At 36.1% G+C, this 22,368-nt stretch overlaps 1 protein-coding gene across 1 annotated transcript in view; it reads right to left on the bottom strand.

Annotated features, from left to right (window-relative positions):
• NCKAP5 (NCK associated protein 5) overlaps positions 1 to 22,368 on the bottom strand; it is a 926,355-nt gene that overhangs the window by 92,740 nt on the left and 811,247 nt on the right. The window contains exon 14 of the mRNA XM_044669911.1: positions 20,789 to 20,879. Coding sequence (XP_044525846.1) covers positions 20,789 to 20,879 — 91 coding nt within the window. The remainder of the gene's footprint in view (positions 1 to 20,788; positions 20,880 to 22,368) is intronic.

The raw sequence follows: 22,368 nt of genomic DNA, 5'->3' as shown, positions 1-22,368 counted from the left end.
CTGGGGATGTTCTCAGGGGATGAGTAAAGCATTCCAATGAGGCTATAGAAAATGACTCTAGAAATGAGCATGTTGGGTTTGAGCTGGAGAGGAAGGAGTTGGAAAGAGTTAAAGGAGATTCAGAATAAGACATATGTTTTTGGGGATGGACCATGAAGAAACTTGTTTTTTTTTGATTAAGTATATTTATTACAAAGTTCCCCTCTTTTCCTTGCCCAAAGAAGGGAATGGTTGAGAAAAGAAATGCTTGTTAAATTGGAAAAAAATGTAATATTTGAAAAAAAAGTGGCACAATGATGAGGTGAATAGAGCTGGGCCTGGAGAGTTCACTTGCTAAGAGGATGACAGTAAAGATTAGCAGAGTTTCACATGAGCTCAGCTGAAAAAAGATGACAAAATAAAGGAGATAATTTAAAGAGTCTAAGAATACTAAGGAAACTACAAGAAGGGATGACTAAAACCAAATAAATAAAAACTTGGATTTGACCATGAGAAGATATAGAACATAATAAGTTAAATGAAGATGAACTGGAAAGGGTCAAGGAAAGGGTTAAATTAAGCATTGTTGAGTAAAAAACATATCCAAATGGAGGTGTCAAACACATAATATGTTCTGTGATATGGATAGCTATACTCCCTAGTACTACCCAAATACTATACTAGAAAAAAAAATAACCCTTTCCATCCATCTTAAAATGAGTACCATTTTTGGTTGTAAGGCAGAAGGGTGATAAGGATTAGGCAATGAGGGTTAGGTGACTTGACCAGGTCACACAGCTAGGAAGTGCCTGAGGCCAGATTTGAACCCAGGACCTATGGTCTCTAGGTCTGGCTCTCAATCCACTGAGCCACCTAGCTGCCACTGCTGAACAAATAACAGTGGATTTGATGTCAGAAGACCTAGTTTGAGTCTCAGGTTTCTCTAGCTACTTTCTAGTTTTGATCTCAGACTGAGTCTCAGTTTGTCTGCAAAACAGGGATAGTAATACATTACCTAACTAAAGGAATTTAGGGGAGGAAAATACTTTATAAACCAAAAAAGGGCATATAATTTTGAGTTGTTCTGAAGGACTAGGTCAAGTGCAGATAGTTTGAAGGTGAGGAGACAGGAGATAAATGAGAGAGGAAGAAGAGATTTCTGTCTGTATGATCCTGGCTGGTCTTTCTGTGCAGTCTATCTAGAGAAAATTTTGTTGTTTCTCAGTCTAGATATTTCTGTGTTTAGGAATCCATTCCACATTGTCCTTGCATGTAAGATTCACTCATATATGTTGTTTACCTTGGAATTATATGGTGGATTCTCTAGTCTGACATTGCTGTATGGCCAAACGTGTCTTAAGACACTTTCCTAGCTCAAATGAAACTAAGATGATTGAAATAAATGTTTACTTGTGGTAAAGACACATGTGTTATTATTAGTTCACATTCATATAATGCTTTAGGATTTACAAAGGTATTTTTCTCATAAGAACTTTGATAGGCAAGTAGTATAAGTATTATGATGTCATTTTTACAGATCAGGCTGCTAAGTTTCAGACTTTATGGCATAACAAAGAAGAAACTTGGTAGAAAAGAAAAAGCATTAGATTTAAATTCAGGGAAAAAAATCTGTGAATCTCAGATTGCAGGACTACTTGTTTAAATTTCTCCCATTTTTGGGTTACCCAAAAAATTCCCCTTCGTTTCTTTGTTGCATTCGCTGTGGAGACACAAATCTTCCTTCCTACAGCACATTTGGTCTATTCTCAGCTGTTAATGGAGACACTGATCCTGGCCACTTCTATTGCAAATGATGATGCTAGAATGCCAGTGGGAAGATGAGAATTCCAAAGTCTTCTGGACCCTTTGAAACTAGAAATATTCTCCTTTGAGTACGGAGACCTCAGCCAAGGACAAAATCAGGATGCTCTTCCCTGCTATCTATCACTCTCCCCACTCCTAAAGTAGGAATTCTCAGGGATTTAATTTCTCCTCAAGAATCTCGCTGGAATTCTCTTTCCTTTATCATGATCATTCTTAGCTCATCTCCTTCAGTAGATGCTTAAATAATTTAAATTATTTACCAGTCTTCTATTTTAAGGCCAACCCATGAACATGACTAAATTTATTTCAACTACTTCAAACACTCTTTCCATCAACAATTACTCCAATTTATTATTATTATTAAATTTTTTCAACTNACACTCTTTCCATCAACAATTACTCCAATTTATTATTATTATTAAATTTTTTCAACTACTTCAGACACTCTTTCCATCAACAATTACCCCAATTTATCCAAAGGCTTTCCATAATCTAAAGTCTGTGATTGTTTAAAAAATGTTCACTTGTCATTTTTTTTACTTTATCATTTACTTTAAATAGGATGGGCTGATTTTATCAACTCATCAAATCAAGCCCCATCCTTACCTATATTATACAATTCATTATGGTTTCATTACAGCTATGCTGTTAATTACCTACTAAAGGTGTTCTCACATACACACATAATATACAAACACAAACAAGAACGCATATTATTCTTTGTAAATAACATACTACTGGACACACTGGACACTTAAAAGGAATACGCCATTTGTGCAAAGACAAATCTCTTTTCAAAGTGCTTCGACATGCAAATTGTCAATCTCTTTAATTGCAAACTGTGATTCTGGGAGTGATCGTGATTATCTCCTCCTAAAGTAACTCCCACTGATTTCAGCAGGAGTATCTCATGCACGTCTGAAGTCATCATTTTTGCCCTTAGCAGAAGCTCTCTATTGAAAAAGAAAATCTCCTTGATAGGGATTCATTAATTTCTAATGAATAAATATAGAATGTGTGCTTACTCAGCCTATCAAGATGAAACTGCCTTTTCTCCCCCAACATTCTCTCCTGCCTTCAGTGCCAACCCAGGGTGAACAGTGCTTGTTTGTGAAAGATGCACCTTGCCCTTGTGTATAAGAAATAGTCTTCCTTCCAGGTTTACTTTGTTAAAAATCACCAGTTGTGTTTGTTCACATAAAACCAGAGGGATAAAAATGAAAGGTACATAAATATTAAATGAAGCTTTTAATAAAGTAGGTTCCATTAGTTCTGCCCTAATAGTAGCTTTGCTTAAAATGGCAATGATGGGATGCTGGCATGCCTCTGAACACAAAGAATTCAAGCAATTGTAGCTCTTCCCCTCCCCCACCTTAATTCTTCAGACCCCAGTTATAGAGTGAGGATTCTTTCAGGACAGCTGTCCTTAGATGGGATAATAGAACCTGTAGGCATTTTGGCAGACAAGAACATTTCAGATTCCCCTAACAAGCTGATATTCTAATTATCCTGTTTAAAATTTAATTACGTGTAATCAAGGAGTTGGTATTTGTGACACCCTACAATGATTAAAGAATCAGAATGAAAAATGAAAACTTTTTATTCTCTTTTTTCCTAGGTACATTTTGCCTATTTTACAAGGCACCTCCATTTTTAAGAAATCCTATTTAATGACATGATGTTTTAATTACATACCCTACTATATACTCATGCCAATTTTTAAACAGACATTATTCTTATTTAGCAGTTAGAGAATGCTGTGTTTGGGAGGGAAAAAAGTCTTTTTCCTTTGCCATTGCATAAGTCTCCTTATCATTAATATTGTGGTACTTAATTTGAGAATGTTTCCACTTTTGAGATTAGGACATGAACTAAATGATTTGCCCATAGCTGCTCAGCATGCCATTTGAAAGGCATGCCAGCACTGAGTGATGTTAGATTTATAATTCAAAATGTTATTTTGGAAATAACACTAGTTTAAACATTGAGCTCACCACTTTCAGTCCTGACTTTGTAATTCTCTAGTTGTGACTGTGGGCAAATTATTTACCTCTGTCTACCTCAGTTTTTACATCTGCAATATGGGAATAATAAGTATTATTTGTAGGTTGTTATAGGGAAATTGTTTTCTATATTATAAAGTTATATAAACATTTGAGCAATTAAGATTGCTCCTTACTCCTCCTAACTATGGATATGCCCGAGATTCTGGCCTGGTCTCTCTTCTCTCTCTCCACATATGAACTCAGTGGTTTCATCAGCTGCCATGATTTCAATAATCACCTCTGTGTATTTTACTCCTACCTTTATATATTCAGCCCTAGTCTCTGTCCTAAGCTCCAGAACTGTAAAACAAATTGTCTATTGAACATTTTGAATTGGATGTCCTATGTGCATGTGAAACTTAACACTTCCAAAACAGAATTGATTATCTTTCTCCCTCAAATCATCTTTCTTTTTTAAAAGTTATTTAAAAAAAATGTTTTTAAGCTTTCTTTTTTCTGTCTGTCTTAGAATCAATACTGTACACTGGTGCAGGCAGAAAAGTGGCAAGGGCTAGGCAACAGGAGCTAAGTGCCTAGCCTAGGGTAGAGAGCCAGGAAGTGTCTGAGGCCATATTAGAACACAGGACCTCCCATTTCTAGGTCTGAGGGACTAAACTGCCCTTATCAAATCACCTTCCTTTTGGAATTCCCTTTTTCTCTCAAAAGAACCATTGTTTTTCCAGTGACCCAGGATTTCACCCAGATTCCAATAGAAAGAAAGAGAGGGAGGTGAGATTGGTGGTGGAGGTAGAATGGACAACACCTGGAAACTGACTGGATTGGAGGAACGAGGAGTCTAGGATGACTCTTAAGTTGCGACCTTCAGTGACTGGAAGAAGAATATTTTCTTCAACAGAAAGAAAGATGTCATGAAAAAGGGCTATATTTTTTGGGAGAAGACAATAAATTCACTTGAATGTATTTATTTCATGCCTGGATGCCTAAGAGACATACAAACAAGTATTTTGATAATACTCGGATTTATAGTCATTTAAATGGTGATGATAATTGAACTCACGGCAGGATGGTACTATCATAATGGGAGAGAGACAGACACAGGCACTGATAGGGACAGAGACAGAGAGAGGATGAGAGACATGGATAGACAGAGACAACACAAATACAGGGAGAGAGAGAGAGAGAGACAGAGAATCAGAGGAAGCCCTAGAGACAGCCTATAAATAAAGGGTGAATACAGAAAGAGGGCAAGGGGGAGAGAGAGAGAGAAAGAGAGAAAGAGAGAGAGAGAGAGAGAGAGAGAGAGAGAGAGAGAGAGAGAGAGAGAGAGAGAGAGAGANCATGAAGCCTTTCCCAATATTCCCAACTCCTAGCTCCCACCATCTTGTACTGAACTGCCTTGTGTTTATTATGTCTATACTCATTTGTGCTCCTGTTGTATTACTCAATGCAATATCAGTTCCTTGAGAAGAGAGTGTTTTATTTTGTTTTTGTTTTTATTTTAGTATCTTCAGCATCTACCACAGTGTCTGGGGAACAGTAGACAATAAATGTTTATAAATGATTATTGTTTTGCATGAAGCAAATTTAGAAATTAGTGATCTTGGTAGGTTCTATCTTTTTGATGAAGTTTGGTTTCTGTCTTGTTGTTTGAGGCTTGCTAGATCATCCTAGGAGGGAGGCCATGTTCTGGATGTCTGTATTAATTAGTGATAATAATTGCTATCATTGTCTTAGATTGCCTTTCCTAGGTTTGATTTTTGCCAGTGTTACTTATGTAATAAAAACCTTTTTTGCCTCTTTTAAAGTTCTTGTTTCTTATTTCATGGCCACCCATAGTTATCAGTTTATTTTCAGAACTAAGATGACAGAGAGTTCCTCAGCCTAATGAATGATCTTTGCTCAGGTAAATAGTTCTGCTTACTTTCCTAGATATTCTATGAAGACTCATCTTATAAATTCCCCTATACTCAGTCCCTGTCCCGAGGTTAATGATTCTTTCTATAATTTGAGTTCATGATTGGAAACTACATTACACATATGATAAGAGAAACTGATGGTTTAGTAAGTCCTTCCTTGAGGCTGATGGATAATTGAGATGACCTTTTAAGTATAATGGATTTATTCTATTGGAGAAATGTGGATAGGAGTAAATGCTTGGTTGTCCACATAGTCATCCTCTCCCTCCTTGACACTCTTTTATTTCTAAATAAGTTCTTATTTATTTATTTCTTATTCTTATTTATTTCTAAATAAATTCTAAATAAATTTCTAAAATTTCTGAATCCTAAATCCAGTAGGAACAAACTACCCACTAATGTTGTAAGTTCTATGGGAAATCTGTCACCTCAGACAGATGTTTAATGCAGAGTGAAACACACATTCCCTTAACACTAGGACAACACTATAATGGCTATGATGTTGGTAAACACTTGTGGAATTGTAGATATTTTAAGCAAGCAAAGTTGGTTATCTCTGAGAATGGCCTCCTCTGCTTAGAACTGATTTATAAGTAGATATTGAAGGTGAAATCCATGGTAGATTTTCCAGTCATTGGAAAGTCAACTTGATGCACATTGGGAGTTGACTCAATTGAGTTACAAACTCTGGCTGATTATCAAGGCCCTATGAAAGAAAGCTTCCCTTCAATATTTCACTGCTCCCCTAATCAAACAATCCCATCTGTAAAATTTCAATTTTAACAACATGGGAAACAAATCGGAAACTGATTCAATGCTATGGGCTTGCCCAGGACAATGTTTTGTATCTAGGTAACCTCTCCACTCTTCCCCTCCTGCCCCTGGTAAGTCATTTAACCCATGGCACCTTCTCTTGGCCAGTGAATAATAAAAGATAAGGCACATATCAGCTCATTATCTAATGGTGTTTAAAATGTGCAGATCAAACACTATATCAGTGATAAGATGATTGCTAAATGACTCTTCTCAAATTTCATCAAAGGTCTGATGAAAGAAATCGAGACTGACATGCATCAGTTATTTTCTTTGGCCCTAGCATTTCTGCAGGGTGGGGGATACTTTTCTCAGAAGTAGTTTAAACGCTTATTGGTTGGATGTGACTTCATTAGACGTGTCTAGTTTTAATGAAATCACATCTCAACAGATATATTGGTGAGATTCTTTTTCTTCTTCCCCCACCTTCCCCCCACACACACACACACATACTTCTTCAATGATGATTTCCTTAAATAGAGGACACTTCCATCCCTGAGATCAATTTCTTCACCTCCTTCCTTCTGACATGTATTTCATTACAGAACTCCATTTTTATCTCCATAATTTGTTATAGCCCTCACCTAATCTCCTCCAAGCACTTTAAACCTCTCTAAAGCAAATGTATTTATTCAAACATGTCAGACTTAATGGACATATCATAGTGTAAATCCCAGTGGCTTTGATGCATGTATCACCTTAATTGAGGTGGATTTTCATTAAGTGTCTATGATCGAGTTCTGTGAACGGTTTGATTGTGGAGATTCTGCGAAGCTACCAGCTTCTCCCTGGCAAAGGAATAGCAAATCCCTGGGGCCCTTTCCTCGCTACCTCCCAGCCAGTCACTAGCTTCTTACTGTCTATATTCCCTTCAGACAGATGGAAAACTGCTGTGTTCAACAACACCTAAACCACAGGCACTCTTGGCTCTTTTGGAAGGAAACTGTATGGTCCAATCTGTGGTAATGCAGGGGTAGGGGAGGCTGAAGCGTTCAGGTCATCAACAAACCTCAGTTTTTAACCTCCTCTTTTATCACTAAAGCCTATGACCAGAATCCCTAGATAGTCTAGTGGAGGTGGCGTACTTCACCTCCTCTCTCTATTCCCTGCCTGCACACCTCTCGTGGATGTGCTAATAAGTGATAGAGGCAAAGTGTGAGCAGCTGAGGGATGGAGAAATGTTTGATGTGGCAGGGAATCTGCTAAAGGCTTCATCAGTCTCTGAATACTTGAGAGATGACTAGAGGAAGCAGTTTAAACTCCTACAGGTTTGCTGAAGTTGCTTCCACAGTTTTATATATGAATTACTGGATCCTTTTATCCAAGGACTGCTTTTATTCATCAGTTCTGAGCTCCACGATTATGGCTGATTTGTGTACATTGAGTCCTAGGGACCTCTGCCCCTTGTGTTTCAACATGGCCTAGATGGCAGATCGTTGTACTTGAAGTCAAGAAGACTAAGACACTTCCCTTTTCTGAACCTCAGGTTCCTCACTTGTAAAATAAGAATAACAATATTCATACCCCCACCAATATTGTTGAAAGAAAACCCTCCCTTCTCTCCTTTCTTCCATCCATCTTTTACAGCAAAATAATCTTCCTAAATCACAGGTCTGACAATGTGACTCTTTGCTTGAAAAAAAAACTTTAGTGCCTCACTATCATCATTTAGATTAAATATAAACTCCTTAGCCATGAGAATTTAAAGTTTGCCAAAATTTGGTTCTAATCTCCCTTCACAGCCTTATTTAGCACAACTCATCTTGACTGACTCAGTTTTCTAACCAAATTCTACCACTGTTCCTCAATCTTGTCATCTCCCATCTGTATAAATTTATATAGATTCTCCTCACCCCCTGGCTAGAGTATACTTCCTTCTCACCTCTGCCTTTTAGAAGCCTTCTTTTCCTTTAAGATTTACTTAGCCAGGTACCATCTACTGAAGGCAGCCTTTCCTTATCTCCCTTCCCAGGTAAAATAATTATTTTTATTTTATGTATATAAACATAAATATATGTAAGTATATATATATAAATATAAATAAAAAATTTCAAATTTTCCTAGAATACTTGTATATCTCCTTTGTTCCTCTGCCTCTACGCATTTTGTAGAGTTTTAAGTCTTAGAATTTTATAGAAATTATTTATTTATTTATTTTTAAATGAAAATTAATTGCAGTAAGATTTTTTTGGGGGGGAAATTTTGTCATGCTTCTTTGAGACAGCTGGGAATGTTGTTGCCAAACTCTGGCACTGGACTTTATCTTATACTTTATCAAGTCTAGCATCAGGGATGGTCCTAGGCAAAACTATGAAAAAAGGAAACCCTTTCATCTTCTCTTCACCTACTGGAATCCACTTGATCTGCCAGGATTAATCCCCTCATTTTGCCCTTTTAGCTACCTCTCACCTTCAAGACATTCTCTATTTCTGACTCTTCCATACTTCAAACATTTGATAAGCTTATTTCTACTAAGGTCTTTTATTAAATGTTTTAATTGCCAGTAAGGGTTTAATGTGTCTACCTTCCCAAATAGCATTTGCATTTTAACGAGGGCCTTAAATACCTTAACCCAAAGCAATAACTAAGGATAATTTAAAGTATTTCTTTGCAGGTATGTGCAAGACAGCACTGTAGTCAAAGCCTTCAACCTAAGCCAGAAGCAGAGAAAAATTCTAAGAAATCAGCAAGAAGCAAGCCTGGTAGGAGCAATGGATGGATATTCTTAGACAACATCAATAGCAGTATAGTAAGAGTTGCTCTTCTATGTATGTGTTCCATATCCATATACCTTTTCATCGTATGTTGCCCATGTGTGTTCACTCTTCCTTTTAATGATATATGGGTTATTAGGAGGCTGTCTCTGATTTGTAGTGGTAATGTTTCACTACCACCTTTTTATGCTATTATTTCTTTTCTCTTCTTTTTCTTTCCTTTTCCCTTTTTTCTTCTTCCCTTTCCCTTTCCCTTTCCCTTTCCCTTTCCCCTTTCCTTTCCTTTGCTTTCCTTTCCTTTCCATGTTTACCTTCTTAAAATCAATACTGTATATTGGTTCCAAGGAAGAAGAGCACTAAAGGGTAGGCAATGGGGGCTAAATGAGTTACCCAGGGTCACATATCTAAGGAGTATCTGAAGTCAGCTTTGAACCCAAGACTTCCCATCTCGAGGCCTAGCTCTCAATTTACTGAGTCACTTAACTGACCCTTTATGCCATTATTTCATAAAATACCTTTTATTTGAACTAGTCGTGCTCAGGCTAATAAATGTAAACATGTAAGCAATGGCTTATGAGTTAAAGATTTCATTGGTTATAGATATACACAGTACCTTGAATGGAGGGTAATTTTGTCAAGTACTACATTAGAATTTTTTTTTTTAGTCTTAAAAATAAATACTTTTGGGGCAGCTGGGTAGCTCAGTGGATTGAGAGTCAGGCCTAGAGACAGGAGGTCCTAGGTTCAAATCCGGCCTCAGACACTTCCTAGCTGTGTGACCCTGGGCAAGTCACTTGACCCCCATTGCCCACCCTTACCACTCTTCCACCTATGGGACAATACACCGAAGTACAAGGGTTTAAAAATAAATAAATAAATAAATAAATAAATAAATAAATACTTTTTATTATGGCTGTATTATTAATGAAAAAAAATCACTGAATTAATCTTGATCTAACAATTATTCCAAGGTATATAACATTTTTTCCAAATTTTTATTTTATTGTTATTTTTTATTTATTATTTATTGTTATTTTATTGTAATATTTTCCCTCCAATAAACTCCCCTATAGGAAAGAGTTGACCATACATTAGAATTTTTTAAAAATCAAGGTTCTAAGAAAAAAGTTGAGTTTGGGAAGCATATTAAATCTCTGTACCACCAGAGTTTCATCTTCTTAACCATCTAAGTTCCTACATTTCTGCATATTTGTACTTTGACAAACCAACAATTCTTAAACACTCTCATAATAAATTAGCCTGACCTTTGGAGTATATCTGTCTTCCTCATCCTAATTTAATCTTTTACCAAAATTTTCCTCCCTTTTCTCCTTTCCTTATAACATAATGCCAGTTACTGGAACATATTAGGATCATACATTTCAGTCTGAAAAGGACTTCAGACACCATGTTGTTCCTTTACTCATGTTATTCTCTTGCTGATCTTTCATCTCTCCATTCAAACCCACCCTTTATGGCCTAGCTTAAGTTTTTCCCTCCTTCACATAAACTTTGCCATCCATTGCACACAATATGGATTTCTTTTATCTCTGACTTCTTACACACAGTGTTAATTCTCTTCCCATTCTGTGGCAGGACTGTGAATAGATCTTCCAGGGCTCTCCATTTAGATACCAGAAAAGGATAAAGTTGAAGATTCTTGCTCAAAGAATAATCAGATTATTTTAAGTTAGTCAAAATGATTCAGAATTTATTTACTGGAGATGTGAAGTATTAAGACAAGTGATGAGAAAGGGTAGGAGGAGAAACCCAAACAGAATTGTAGGTACATCACTGCTAGGATCTAGCAGAATTCAAGGAACAATCCATGTTCTGGGAAGTCAGGAATAAAGTACTTAATACAAAGAGAGCAGAATGTGGTTGGATTCTATACAAAGTCCAACACAGTTCATCAACACTTGACTTTGAAGGGGTATAAATGTGTGTGTGTGTGTGTGTTTTATCAAAACATTGTTGGTTAACTATGCCCAAAGGGCGCTAAAGACTGCCTGCCCTTTGATCCAGCCATACCACTGCTGGGTTTATACTCCAAAGAGATCATAGGGGGGAAAAGGCTTGTACAAAAATATTTATAGCTGTGCTCTTTGTGGTGGCAAAAATTTGGGAAACTAGGGAGTGTTCCTCGATTGGGGGAATGGCTGAAAAAATTGTGGTTTCTGTTGGTGATGGAATCCTATTGTGCTCAAAGGAATAATGAACTGGAGGAATTCCATGTGAACTGGAAAGCCCTCCAGGAATTGATGCAGAGCGAAAGGAGCAGAACCAGGAGAACATTGTACACAGAGACTGATACACTGTGGCACAATTGAATGTAATGGACTTCTGGTTCTGCAATGATCCAGGACAATTCTGAGGGACTTATGAAAAAGAATATTATCTACATACAGAGAAAGAATTGTGGGAACAGAAACACAGAAGAAAAACAACTGCCTGATCACATAGGTCGATGAGGATATGATTGGGGATAGTGATTCCAAATGATCACCCTAGTACAAATATCAATAATATGGAAATAGGTCTTGATCAATGACAGATGTAAAACCCAGTGGAATGGTGTGATGGCTACAGGAGGAGGGAGGGAAGGGAAAGAACATGAATCTTGTAACCATGTAAAAATATTCTAAATTACTTAAATATAATTTTCCAAATTAAAAAAAAAACCCAAAACATTGTTGGTTAGAGCTACCTGGTACCTTACATTTATCTAGTTCATCCTTTTATTTTCTAAATTGTATCTAATTCCTTCTAAATTAGTGACAACTAGGGAGTTCCCAATTTTTTTTTATCAGCTTCACTCTTAAAAGCAATGGCTGGCTGCCTCTAAGTTGCAGTTACAGCAGAAGACACTAGAAGATTTATTGTCTCTATTATTCATATAGTCCTGCAATGAAGCTCATTGTATCATAGGAGTGACCCTAGGTTCCCCAAGGCTAGGTCTATGGAACATAAGCTCTGACTGTTCCTACCAATGTGGAAAGCCTTTGAGTATGAACCCAGTGTTGGACTGTAGATCTGTTGTCTGAGAATCAGGCTAGTTAATTTTAGGAAGGCTTTTACCAGAAAATAGTAGCAACATGCCATAGCAACTAATGAGGACTACCTACTAAGGCATGGAGTTATTTCAGTCAAAGGAGGGATAATCTACACTAATGAAATCAGGGAAATAAAAACGTATTTTAGTACTTGATATAGATCCTATATGCAGTGTGCATGCGTATGTGTGTATGTGTGTTTGTGTATGGTATTAACTATGGCAAGTAGTTGGTCCAACCAGACAAAGTACTCTTCAACTAGACTCTAAGGTTCTGAAGGGCAGCATTTATATCTTCCAATTCAATTGCATCCCTTCAGTAACTGGCACAGGGCCAAACAGCACATAGTAAGAGTTTTAAAAAAATTATTACTGAATGAATCAATGAAGTAATACTATCATCAAAAAAGGCTGGTAAGTGTTCCATTGTTCAAAACATTACATGAAAGAATCGAGGTTGAATTCTTTCCTTCTAATTCCTTCTAATACTTCTTTAGCAGTAGCCAAATCTGAAGATGCTTTCCAGGGTACCTGAACTATCTCCTGAAATCTATAACTCAAAAAAAAATATAGTACTACCATTAAGAATAGATGTGCGAAAAAGGAGGGGGAGGGAATCTATTTGTACTTTGAATTAAAGCATTAGGTAAAAAAGAAATCTTTTCCAAGTCCAAATTCTAATACCACGTAGAGGAGTTAGGGGGCACATACAAAGTTGATATATTATAAAAATACAGATTGAATAAAAGGATGTGGAAATTAGGAGTGGGGGGATGATTGTCATTTCTCCTAGATTATTCTGAATCAGAAAACAGATGATTCCATTTCCATTCAGACAACTTTATGCCAAACAATTTTATATTGATTTTGTATTAAAAATAGTATTCTGTCTAGGACCAACAGGAAACAAATAGCTGGATGTCTTATCACAAAGGAGTTTATTAGCCCATGTGACCATCACACCATGCTACTCTGGGTCTCTTTTGTGATAAAAAATTTGCAACCAAGTCATCCTAGGGTTTATTGATAGGAGAACTTAAATTTAAATCTTTTGACTTCTCATACAAAGGGATTATCACATTAGCAGATCTGAGTTTGATGCCAGCATGTCAGCAATAGAACTTTATCAAAACTGTTTGTCTATTGAAATTTTTACTTTTCATCCACATTTTGTTTTGATTGTTAATATTTCTTCCTTTTTATAATTAAACTTTAATGTGAAGGCACAGTATTCAAAATATGCGATTAAATCCAACTATCTTCCATTTCTGGAGTTTTGAAAGTCTACTTAATTTTCTGAAATATAATTTAAATAAAAAGAAAATAAGATTGCTATTCTGTTTACATTAGACTCCCAAGCTTCTTTCCAAGTTCATCCCTCAGAGTAGAAAATCAGTAATATTCTTCTAAGACAGATGATTATCAAGAGCTTTAATTGATTGACAGCTACGGTACATCGGTCCTTCTGACTTGAATATATATTTTTATTTAAGAAGTTGGAAATTATTAGATGCATTTTAACAAGGGATATAACTTTTGTTCTATAGAGGATTTCTTCAAACTCATGCATACTTTGTTGGTAATTAATAATATCATGAAAATGGGGATGACAATTTGCTCAAAACACAAGTGATTTTCCTTTATGGTAAATTCTTGATTATCTATACTAATGGAGTCAAGCAGTAGTTTCAGGGAGGAAATAATAAAAACAATTTATATTTGACTTTGGAGTTCATTTTAATATTTGTTCCCCAGAAGATTTACTTTCTGATGTTTTTCTTAGATTAAAACAAAAATGAGTTTGCATTTCTTTAATTTAATACATATCCATTGACGGTAGAGAGAAATAACATAAATTTGTGCAAGGTAGTTGGGAAAAGCCAATATGAGATGAGGGGAAAAAAAAGAATACATTACTGTGGTTGATCTTAAGTATGTAAACCCCAGGTGGAAAATGGGAGGGCTGAGTATATTCCTATAGAATGTGAATGGTTCCTTGTTTCCTTCCTCACATGTCAGTGCTTGCAGTAACATCCCAGATCTCATTCCACACCCAGATAAAGCCACTGAATTCAAACTATATTAAGTTCTTGTGTTGTCCTTTTTATCAAAGTCCACATTATAGCAATAGCCAAATCCTATTTCTTTCTGAAAGATAAGGGATCTTTACATCATGTACTTGCCTTCAAAATGGGTTTGGTATGGTAATTAATGAATGAAAAACATTTGAGTGTAAACTCAAATGTCTCATATTTGCTTGTAGATCTAGTAGTGCAAATATTTGCACATATATGGAAGTAAGTAGTAAACAGGAACTCAATAAAAGCTTGCTAACTGACGTGAGTTTCTTAGGAGCTATATACTTGCTACAAAGGCATAATATTCTGCTTCCATTGCCTTTAGTGGTCTGAACATTTGCTCCTCTGTTGTTTTCTAGTCTGCTCACAGAATTACTGAATTACAGAGTTGGAAGGGACCTCAGTAAATCATCTAGTCCATGGAATTCCTGAAAAAAAGAATCCCCACCACAAAACACAAACAAGTAAACAAACACCTGGCATTTTAATAAAGATGCTCATTAAGAGGAAACCCACTAACATTTAAGGAAACTGATTTCACTTTTGGATAGCTTTAATTGTTAGGGAGTTTTTCATGACATTGAACCTATATTTATCTCTTTTGAACTTCTACCTATTTGGTTTTGCCCTTTGGGATAGAATAGAATAAACATGATAGCCTTTCCATTTGTGGAGTTCCTACTGAGTCTGAAGTCACAACATATCTCAAAGTCAGGATGTTAGCACAGAAAGAACATTTCCCACCACCATCCTATTTCCTACAATTAATTCTCATGGTACTAAGCAAGAAGAGTCAAATTCCTACATGGTGCAGTTTGATAGATGCCTAAAGATCCTTCCTGCCTTCCCCCCCCAATGCCATCCTTGGTGGTCTCCAAAAATAAAATCCCACCAATGGCAAGATTCCTTTGAGGTGAGGTATTGTTTCAAGAGTGCTGCTGCTAAAATATAAACACAAGACCTTGGAAATGAAACAACTCATTAATCCCCTGTTATATTAGCATGAATTAGCTCATTAGGTTAGCAAATTGATGTACACTGAAGAAGCTGATAGAAAATAAAATGACTCATAATATGAAATATCAAAATGGGGATTTTAATTTGGGAGGGAAAGAAGAAATCAAGTCAATCCCAAAGTTTAAGCAAATACCTAGTATCATCCTAGGTCTAGAGTATGAGCCATTGGCTAGGTTCTTAGTGAACAGTAAAGAGGAAAACCCTTGATACCCATTGGGAAGCCCAAATATGTTAAGTGGAAGAGAAAATGAAAATGGACCCAATCTAATTGTTGCATTGACACTTACAAAGAATGTTTTGCTTGGAGTCAACAGTGGTTTTTAGGACTTGATCCCATGTTATTACACACTGAGTGGCAGCATGACATAGTAGATAGAGGTGCTGAACTTTGACGTCAGGAAGACCTAGGGACACATCCTTCCTCTGACAATTTTTAGCTGAGTGATCCTGGCTAAGTCATTTGGCCTCATTTGTAGAATGAAAGTGTTGGACTTGCTAGTCTCTGAAGTCAGTATTCTTGTTAAATGTGATGCTATTGTGATTATTCTTATGCTTGAGATACCTTCTGCTTCCTTCTGAAGGTGGTATTTAATGGAATGTAGGAAAAGAAATATTATAAAGGTGATACTAGCCCTGAGGTCACTGGAGCATCTGCTGATCAGTCTGTAGAATAAACTATTCTTTTATTCTTTTCCAGGGGACCCAAAAGGTTACAAAAGTGTCCAATTAGCTTTGGCAATTATAACTAGGGACCTGATATAATGGACTTTTTAAAAATTTATTTTCACTGATCATTCGATCCTAATTGTATTCTTCAAATTTCCTAAATTTATGATATTTCCTATTCTATTTATTTCCTTTTCATCTTTTTTTTTCAAATATTTATTCTTGATAGTTTCTGAGTTAACTTTTCATTTAGAAAATCTTTCTTATTTTTCTGCTCATCAGCTTACACAAATGTATGTAAAACTTCTACCTACTAAGAAAACTTTCAGCTATGTAATAATCATTTTAAAACTTGGGATCTGAGGCAGAAATCCTGTACTGTGAGAAAAGGCCAGAGGGAGAATAGCCTGCCTGGCCCATTCCAGCAGTAGTTTCTCAGTGGCCAAGCGATCTGCCATGGCTTAGACTGGTAGCAGTCCTTAGTAGATGAGTGAACTCTTAGAAAGAGCCTAGAAGCAACTGTCCCCAGCAACCTGGCTGGACCAGCTAAGCACTAGTAGTCATAGGACCTGCTTGACCCAACCCAGAAGCAGACTGACCCATTTAACCAAGACATTTCACCTCACTAGAAAAAAGCTCAGCAGACCAGTGGAGTGATTCATCCATCACTGAGAGCATAATGAATTTTGGGAGGAATCTCTGGAAAACAAAGGCCTCTGAGACTCCACTGCTTCAGGATTGTGTGGGCACATTGTCCATGCTATTACCGACATGAGTGCCTCACTGCCATTGTAGTATCCTCCCTCCCTGAGACTCTGGGGTGTGCATTAGTGGGAAAGTACATTTCTAATTTAGAATTTGATGCTTTGTATCTATTATTTTTGCTCACCTATTTAAGAAATTACCTTTGCTGAAAAACTAACAGACATTAAGGTTAAAATCACCAGTGGAGACTGTGTTAGAAGTATAGCCATCCAAGGGCTTATCACTAGAACCCTGAAAGTGGTGGCCCTTGTTTTTTCAGAGATCCAAGTCTCCAGAGCTATGGTGGAATGGAGAAGTGAGCCCATGGATGACATATACAGAATACAGAAGGTGTCCCAAAAGTTTTGGTGTAGTAATTTAAATTTTTTAAATTTTATTAAATTAAATATCATATTATATTGTATATTGCATAATATATAACATATACTATATACTATAACATATTAAATATAATATAAAATATAACATATATTATAGAAAATGTTTTAATATCCTTTAATTCTTACTTTTTGTCTTACTAACAACTCTAAGACAGAAAGGCAAAGGCTAGGCAAACAGGGTTAAATGACTTGGCCAGGTCACCCAGCTAGGAAGTGTCTGAGGCCAGATCTCCTCAAATCTATACCTGGCACTATCTACTATGTTACCTACCTGCCTCTCAACTTAGTAATTTTAAGTTTTAATAGATTTAATAATTAAAAACTGCACTGAGATTCCTGGGACATCCTGTATTTGATAAATATAATCTATTATAATTCAAAACTATAGGACAGTGAGCAAATGTATCATATGTTACATTTATACTATCTAGATTAATTTTTTCATGTTTTTGGACTGTTGTAGGGAAATCAGGGAAAGTGGAAGTAACTTTCCCTGATTTCCCTACAATGGGACCCATACTGATTAACGTTGCTATAAATAAAAGAAAATATTTTTGAATATCTACAATTTTGTTTTCATTTCACACATCTTATATTTCACACCAAGCTCCCTGATCAGCCAACTTTTCAATGTAATGCCTTTGTCATCAAGCTGTATTGCCCAATCTAACACCAGCTCAACCTTCACAACAGAAATACAAACAGATCTCTGATTCATTCATTGCTCTTGCCTGTTACAGACATCCGACAGCACTTAGTTATTAGCCCTAAAATGTAAATTTATTTAGTTTTTTGCCTCTACTTGGAAACTTCATAATGAATATTGGGAAGTCTCATTGTTTTCTGATAATTAAATACCTTAGAGTGGTGGGCTATCATTCGTTTTCTCTAAGAAAGTATTATACTGTTATTGCAAGTAGATATGAAATTTCTGTACGTTTTGAGGAGGAAAAATATTTAAAATGTATTTAAGTTAGTTGGCTCAGTTAGATCCTGCCTTGGTAGCAGTTGGCTAGATTAAATGACAATATACTTGTCAGTTCAAAGTAGCTTCATTTTTTTTTGATGATAAAAACTTTCATTGTAGTGAAAATCTAGTCCAGATATACTTTTATTTCCCCAATCAAAAGAGTCATTAATCTATTTAAACCTACTTTCAGTCACTATAATCCTTTAAAAAGATCAGCCCCTGAGACACACACACACACACACACACACACACACACACACACACACGTACATGCACACACCCATTACTGATTTTACAGGTCCGACAGCACCTAATTTTAGAAAAATAGCAACTCATCAGTGCTTTCCATAGTGTCAGGTTTGAAGGTTGTTAAATAATATTTAACTTGCACATTAGCTAACTATGCAGAACTGATAACAATTTAAGCATTTTACATTGACAACTATAATAAAGGGTGTCTTTTTGGAATAATAATCTTATTCAGACTATGCTCATTCAGCTCTATTTTGTTAAGACTTTTGTATCCCCAATTACAAATGAAGAGAATAATAATGGTGTGCCAGTCTCATTAACTGTGGGGATACAACAATTCACTCGGATAAACTGTAAATTATAGTTTGCGGATGAATGCTGTGTCTACTAGGAAGTCGGTAGTAAAGTATACCAACATGGAACTGACAGCATGAGGTGATGCTGCGAGCTGGCAGCCGGAGATATTCTCAGGAAAGGGCAGGAGCAAGAAATACTGATCAAATCCAGAAACAGGAAAGCTGTGAGAGCTGTCACACCCCTGCAATGATGTAGTCAAGATTATCTCTAATGTGCCTGAATATGATTTGTAGGAAAGGATTCAATCATACACTGGTATCCTTTGTAAAAATCAAAATAACCCCAAATGCCCAAATTCTAAATTATTTTGAGTTCCAAGACCAACATATTCTGCATTTCCTCCAAGATCCAAGATCGTCAGCAGCTATGAAAGATACCATCTTGTGGATCTCCCTGTTAGGATCACAGCTGCTGACAGCTCTTCAATCTACTGGTTGCCACCCATTAGGAGACATTCTGAAAGTGTCAGCAAAGGCCTTTTGTCTTGAGGAACTATAGTCTCTACACTCCATTTGTTCTGCACAATTAAAAGAAGTCGCTGATAAGCCAAATTCATTTAAGAAATGGGATTTTTATAATGAGGCCTTTACCAGAGAGAAAAGAGTGGGCTGGAGAATTTTTAAAATCAGTAAGTATCTATGTCCAAGTTTACCTTTTTTTGGGAGGTGGGGACGGGAGGGAAAGACTATGGTTTTAATCCACTGAGCTTTATTTATTTACTTTTGGTTCAGATTTGTGATTTATTTAATGGAAGACACTCCTAACAGAGAAACTGTCCACTGATGTAGGTTTACCAATTTGTCTGTATTTTACATCATAGAAAGTTGCTGGGGGCTATGAGAGATTATATGACTTGCCTGTGGGCACACAGCCAGCATGTTTAAAAGGCCACACTTGAACCCAGATATTTTTGTCTTCAAATGGGACGCTATAGACACCATATCTCTGCCTTTCAGTCTATTTTTTCTAACATCAAAATATAGCATAATTTCCATTTGACTTTTAACCCATCAATACCATTCATTTCTTAAAGAGATCAGGGAAAAAGGAAAAGAACGAAGACGTTCTAAAATATGTGGAGCAGCTCTCTTTGTAGTGACAAAGAACTGGAAAAGGATGCCCATTAACTGGGGAATGCCTGAACAAGTTGTGGCATGTGATTGTGATGGATTACTACTGTGCCATAAGAAATGATAAGCAGGTTAATTTTTTAAAAATATGGAAAGACCTACTTGAAATTATAAATTTCATTAAAATGAGCAGAACCAAGAGAACATTATATACCACAGAAATATTGTATGAGGAATGACTTGTGTATGTCCACTTCCAAAACAAGACCTGATGAATAGAAATGAGGAAGACATAGTTTTAGATACACTTGTGCATCTTTTTTTGTTAAATGATGCCTTCTCCAATGAGGGAAGGGGAGAAGGGAGGTAGGGAATTACTTGGGAGTTTTAAAGTAACATTAATAAATTTAAATTAAAAACAAACAAAACCCCAAATTTTTCAGTTGGGAAGGCCATGCAATAAATTTATAGCCTCGTATTTTAAAAGGTTACTTTTAAATAGGTTCTTCTTGGAGTCCAAATGGGAAAGGCTGATGTAGTAAATGGTTAGTTTTTCTTGGGTGAAATCTGCCAAGTGCTCACAATTGGAGATTAGATTAGAAGCATATACATTCTATTTACTTTTGTATTGGGAGTTCCCACTTTCCTCTGCTTGGTATTCTGTGGCTTTGTTTATTCCACCCTGCCTAATAAACACCTAATAAAGATCTGACATCTCACCACCTTTACTTTTTCCTTCCAAGGTCTCCAGAGCTGTTCAAGTAAACAAAGTAAAAGTGTGTTGCCTAGATTTCCTAAAAAGAACTGCATTAAGACATGGACTCCAGGACTCCAGGACTCCAGGAATGCAATGAGTCAAAAGAGAGGTACTACTTTTGCATAGGAAAATGACAGAATCGTGAAAGCAGTAGGAAAATATTAATCTGTACCTATTATGTGGGTTTGAAATGGAGAGTGTTCTCCACTCTCCATAATGGTGTCCTCTTCATCCTCTTGAAGACTTTCAGTGACCTCTTTTATCTGTAAAAATAAGAAAACCCAGAAAATGCCTTTCTTAAATTCTTCAGCAATTCTCAGCAAAAGGGTATTTTCCACAGCAAATATATATATATATATTTTCTTAACTGTACTGAATGGATTCATTATTATTTTTAATTATAACAACTGATTTTCAGACATATAACCTTAGTTTTGAAAGTGAAAATTTACAGGGCACATTCCACAAAAGATTTTGGAGATAACAGCTTTGGTTTTTGTTCCTTTAATGAAGTCTGTAACACAGGCCTGTCAAGAAAAATTAAGGTTTAAGGAGGTGTAATTTCTCTGGAGAGAATGACTTCCACTACAATTTATTTTAATAAGAATAAAGAAATACATTCAGGTCTCTACTGTTGTGAATCTTGGAAATTTTTGTGTTTTATTCATTCTAGGACAAAACAATGAGGTGACCTCAGTGTGGGATCAGTGACCTGGAGAATTGAGTTGATTATTTAGATAATTCAGGCAAAAACAAACCCCTCCCCAGTCTTTTACCTATAATAACCAGATAATTGAAAAAGGTGTAGGAAAACAAGAGAGGGAATTAATTACCCAAATAATTACTTAAATTCTCCATGTTGCTTTGTAGGTCTAGATACAGCCTTAGTGTGAATTCAAAGTTTTTATTTTTATTTTTTAAGGACCCTGGATAGTACTTTTAATGCCCTAATTAAAAGACATTTCTTCTGGTCAACTAGAAAGACAATGGCAATAATATAAAATGGGCAATGCAATAAGAATCCTAGTTATGCACATATGTTATTTAATTGCCAATAGATCTGCTCTGGGACTTGGGTGGAATGCCAAGGAACCATTATTTTATATTTGCACTGTAGAAAGTCATGCAGATGTATACTGACCTTGAGCTCAATTTAGCTCCCTGCTTTTTTTTGTCTCCCATTCCTCATATTTAATGGAATAAGACTAATTATTTACATTTTATGGCTATGGTTTTAATATTAGACTGTAATTGGTACTTAATCGGTCCAATGTGGATTGTCAAAAGATGGCAAATTGAAATAGATCTCTAATTCTGCCAACCTCAAACCAGGGTAATGCAAATTGATAAAGGAATGGATAGCCAGCACCTTGCCTTGAGGGCATTTAATTGCTTATTTGCACCTCCCAGAGAAAACGTAATACTGAGAGTTTTCTGCCTCTTGCAATGCATATCTATATTAGTAACAGAGACAGAACGTGCTATATACAAGTACAAAGCGATAGCTCTGTTGATGTGCCCTCTGAAAATGTCAGAAATATGTAGAAACTGCTTTACTAGGTCAGACCTATATTTCCTCTAATCTGACAATTTGTTTCTCATTATGGAATCAAGAGAAAGTCACAGTTGTCTTCCCATTGATGTCAAAATAATAATTAAATGTAATTAGAGATATGTCCTCCAACATACTAATTTCCTCTAATAAGGATTCCATGGATCTATCCTGACTTTATTTTTTTTAAAAAAAGCTTT

This window comes from Gracilinanus agilis, chromosome 3 (assembly GCF_016433145.1).
Source record: "Gracilinanus agilis isolate LMUSP501 chromosome 3, AgileGrace, whole genome shotgun sequence".
Classification (NCBI taxonomy): Eukaryota; Metazoa; Chordata; class Mammalia; order Didelphimorphia; family Didelphidae; genus Gracilinanus; species Gracilinanus agilis.
Note: the sequence above shows the minus strand (reverse complement) of the source record. Positions and strands in the feature narration are given on the sequence as shown.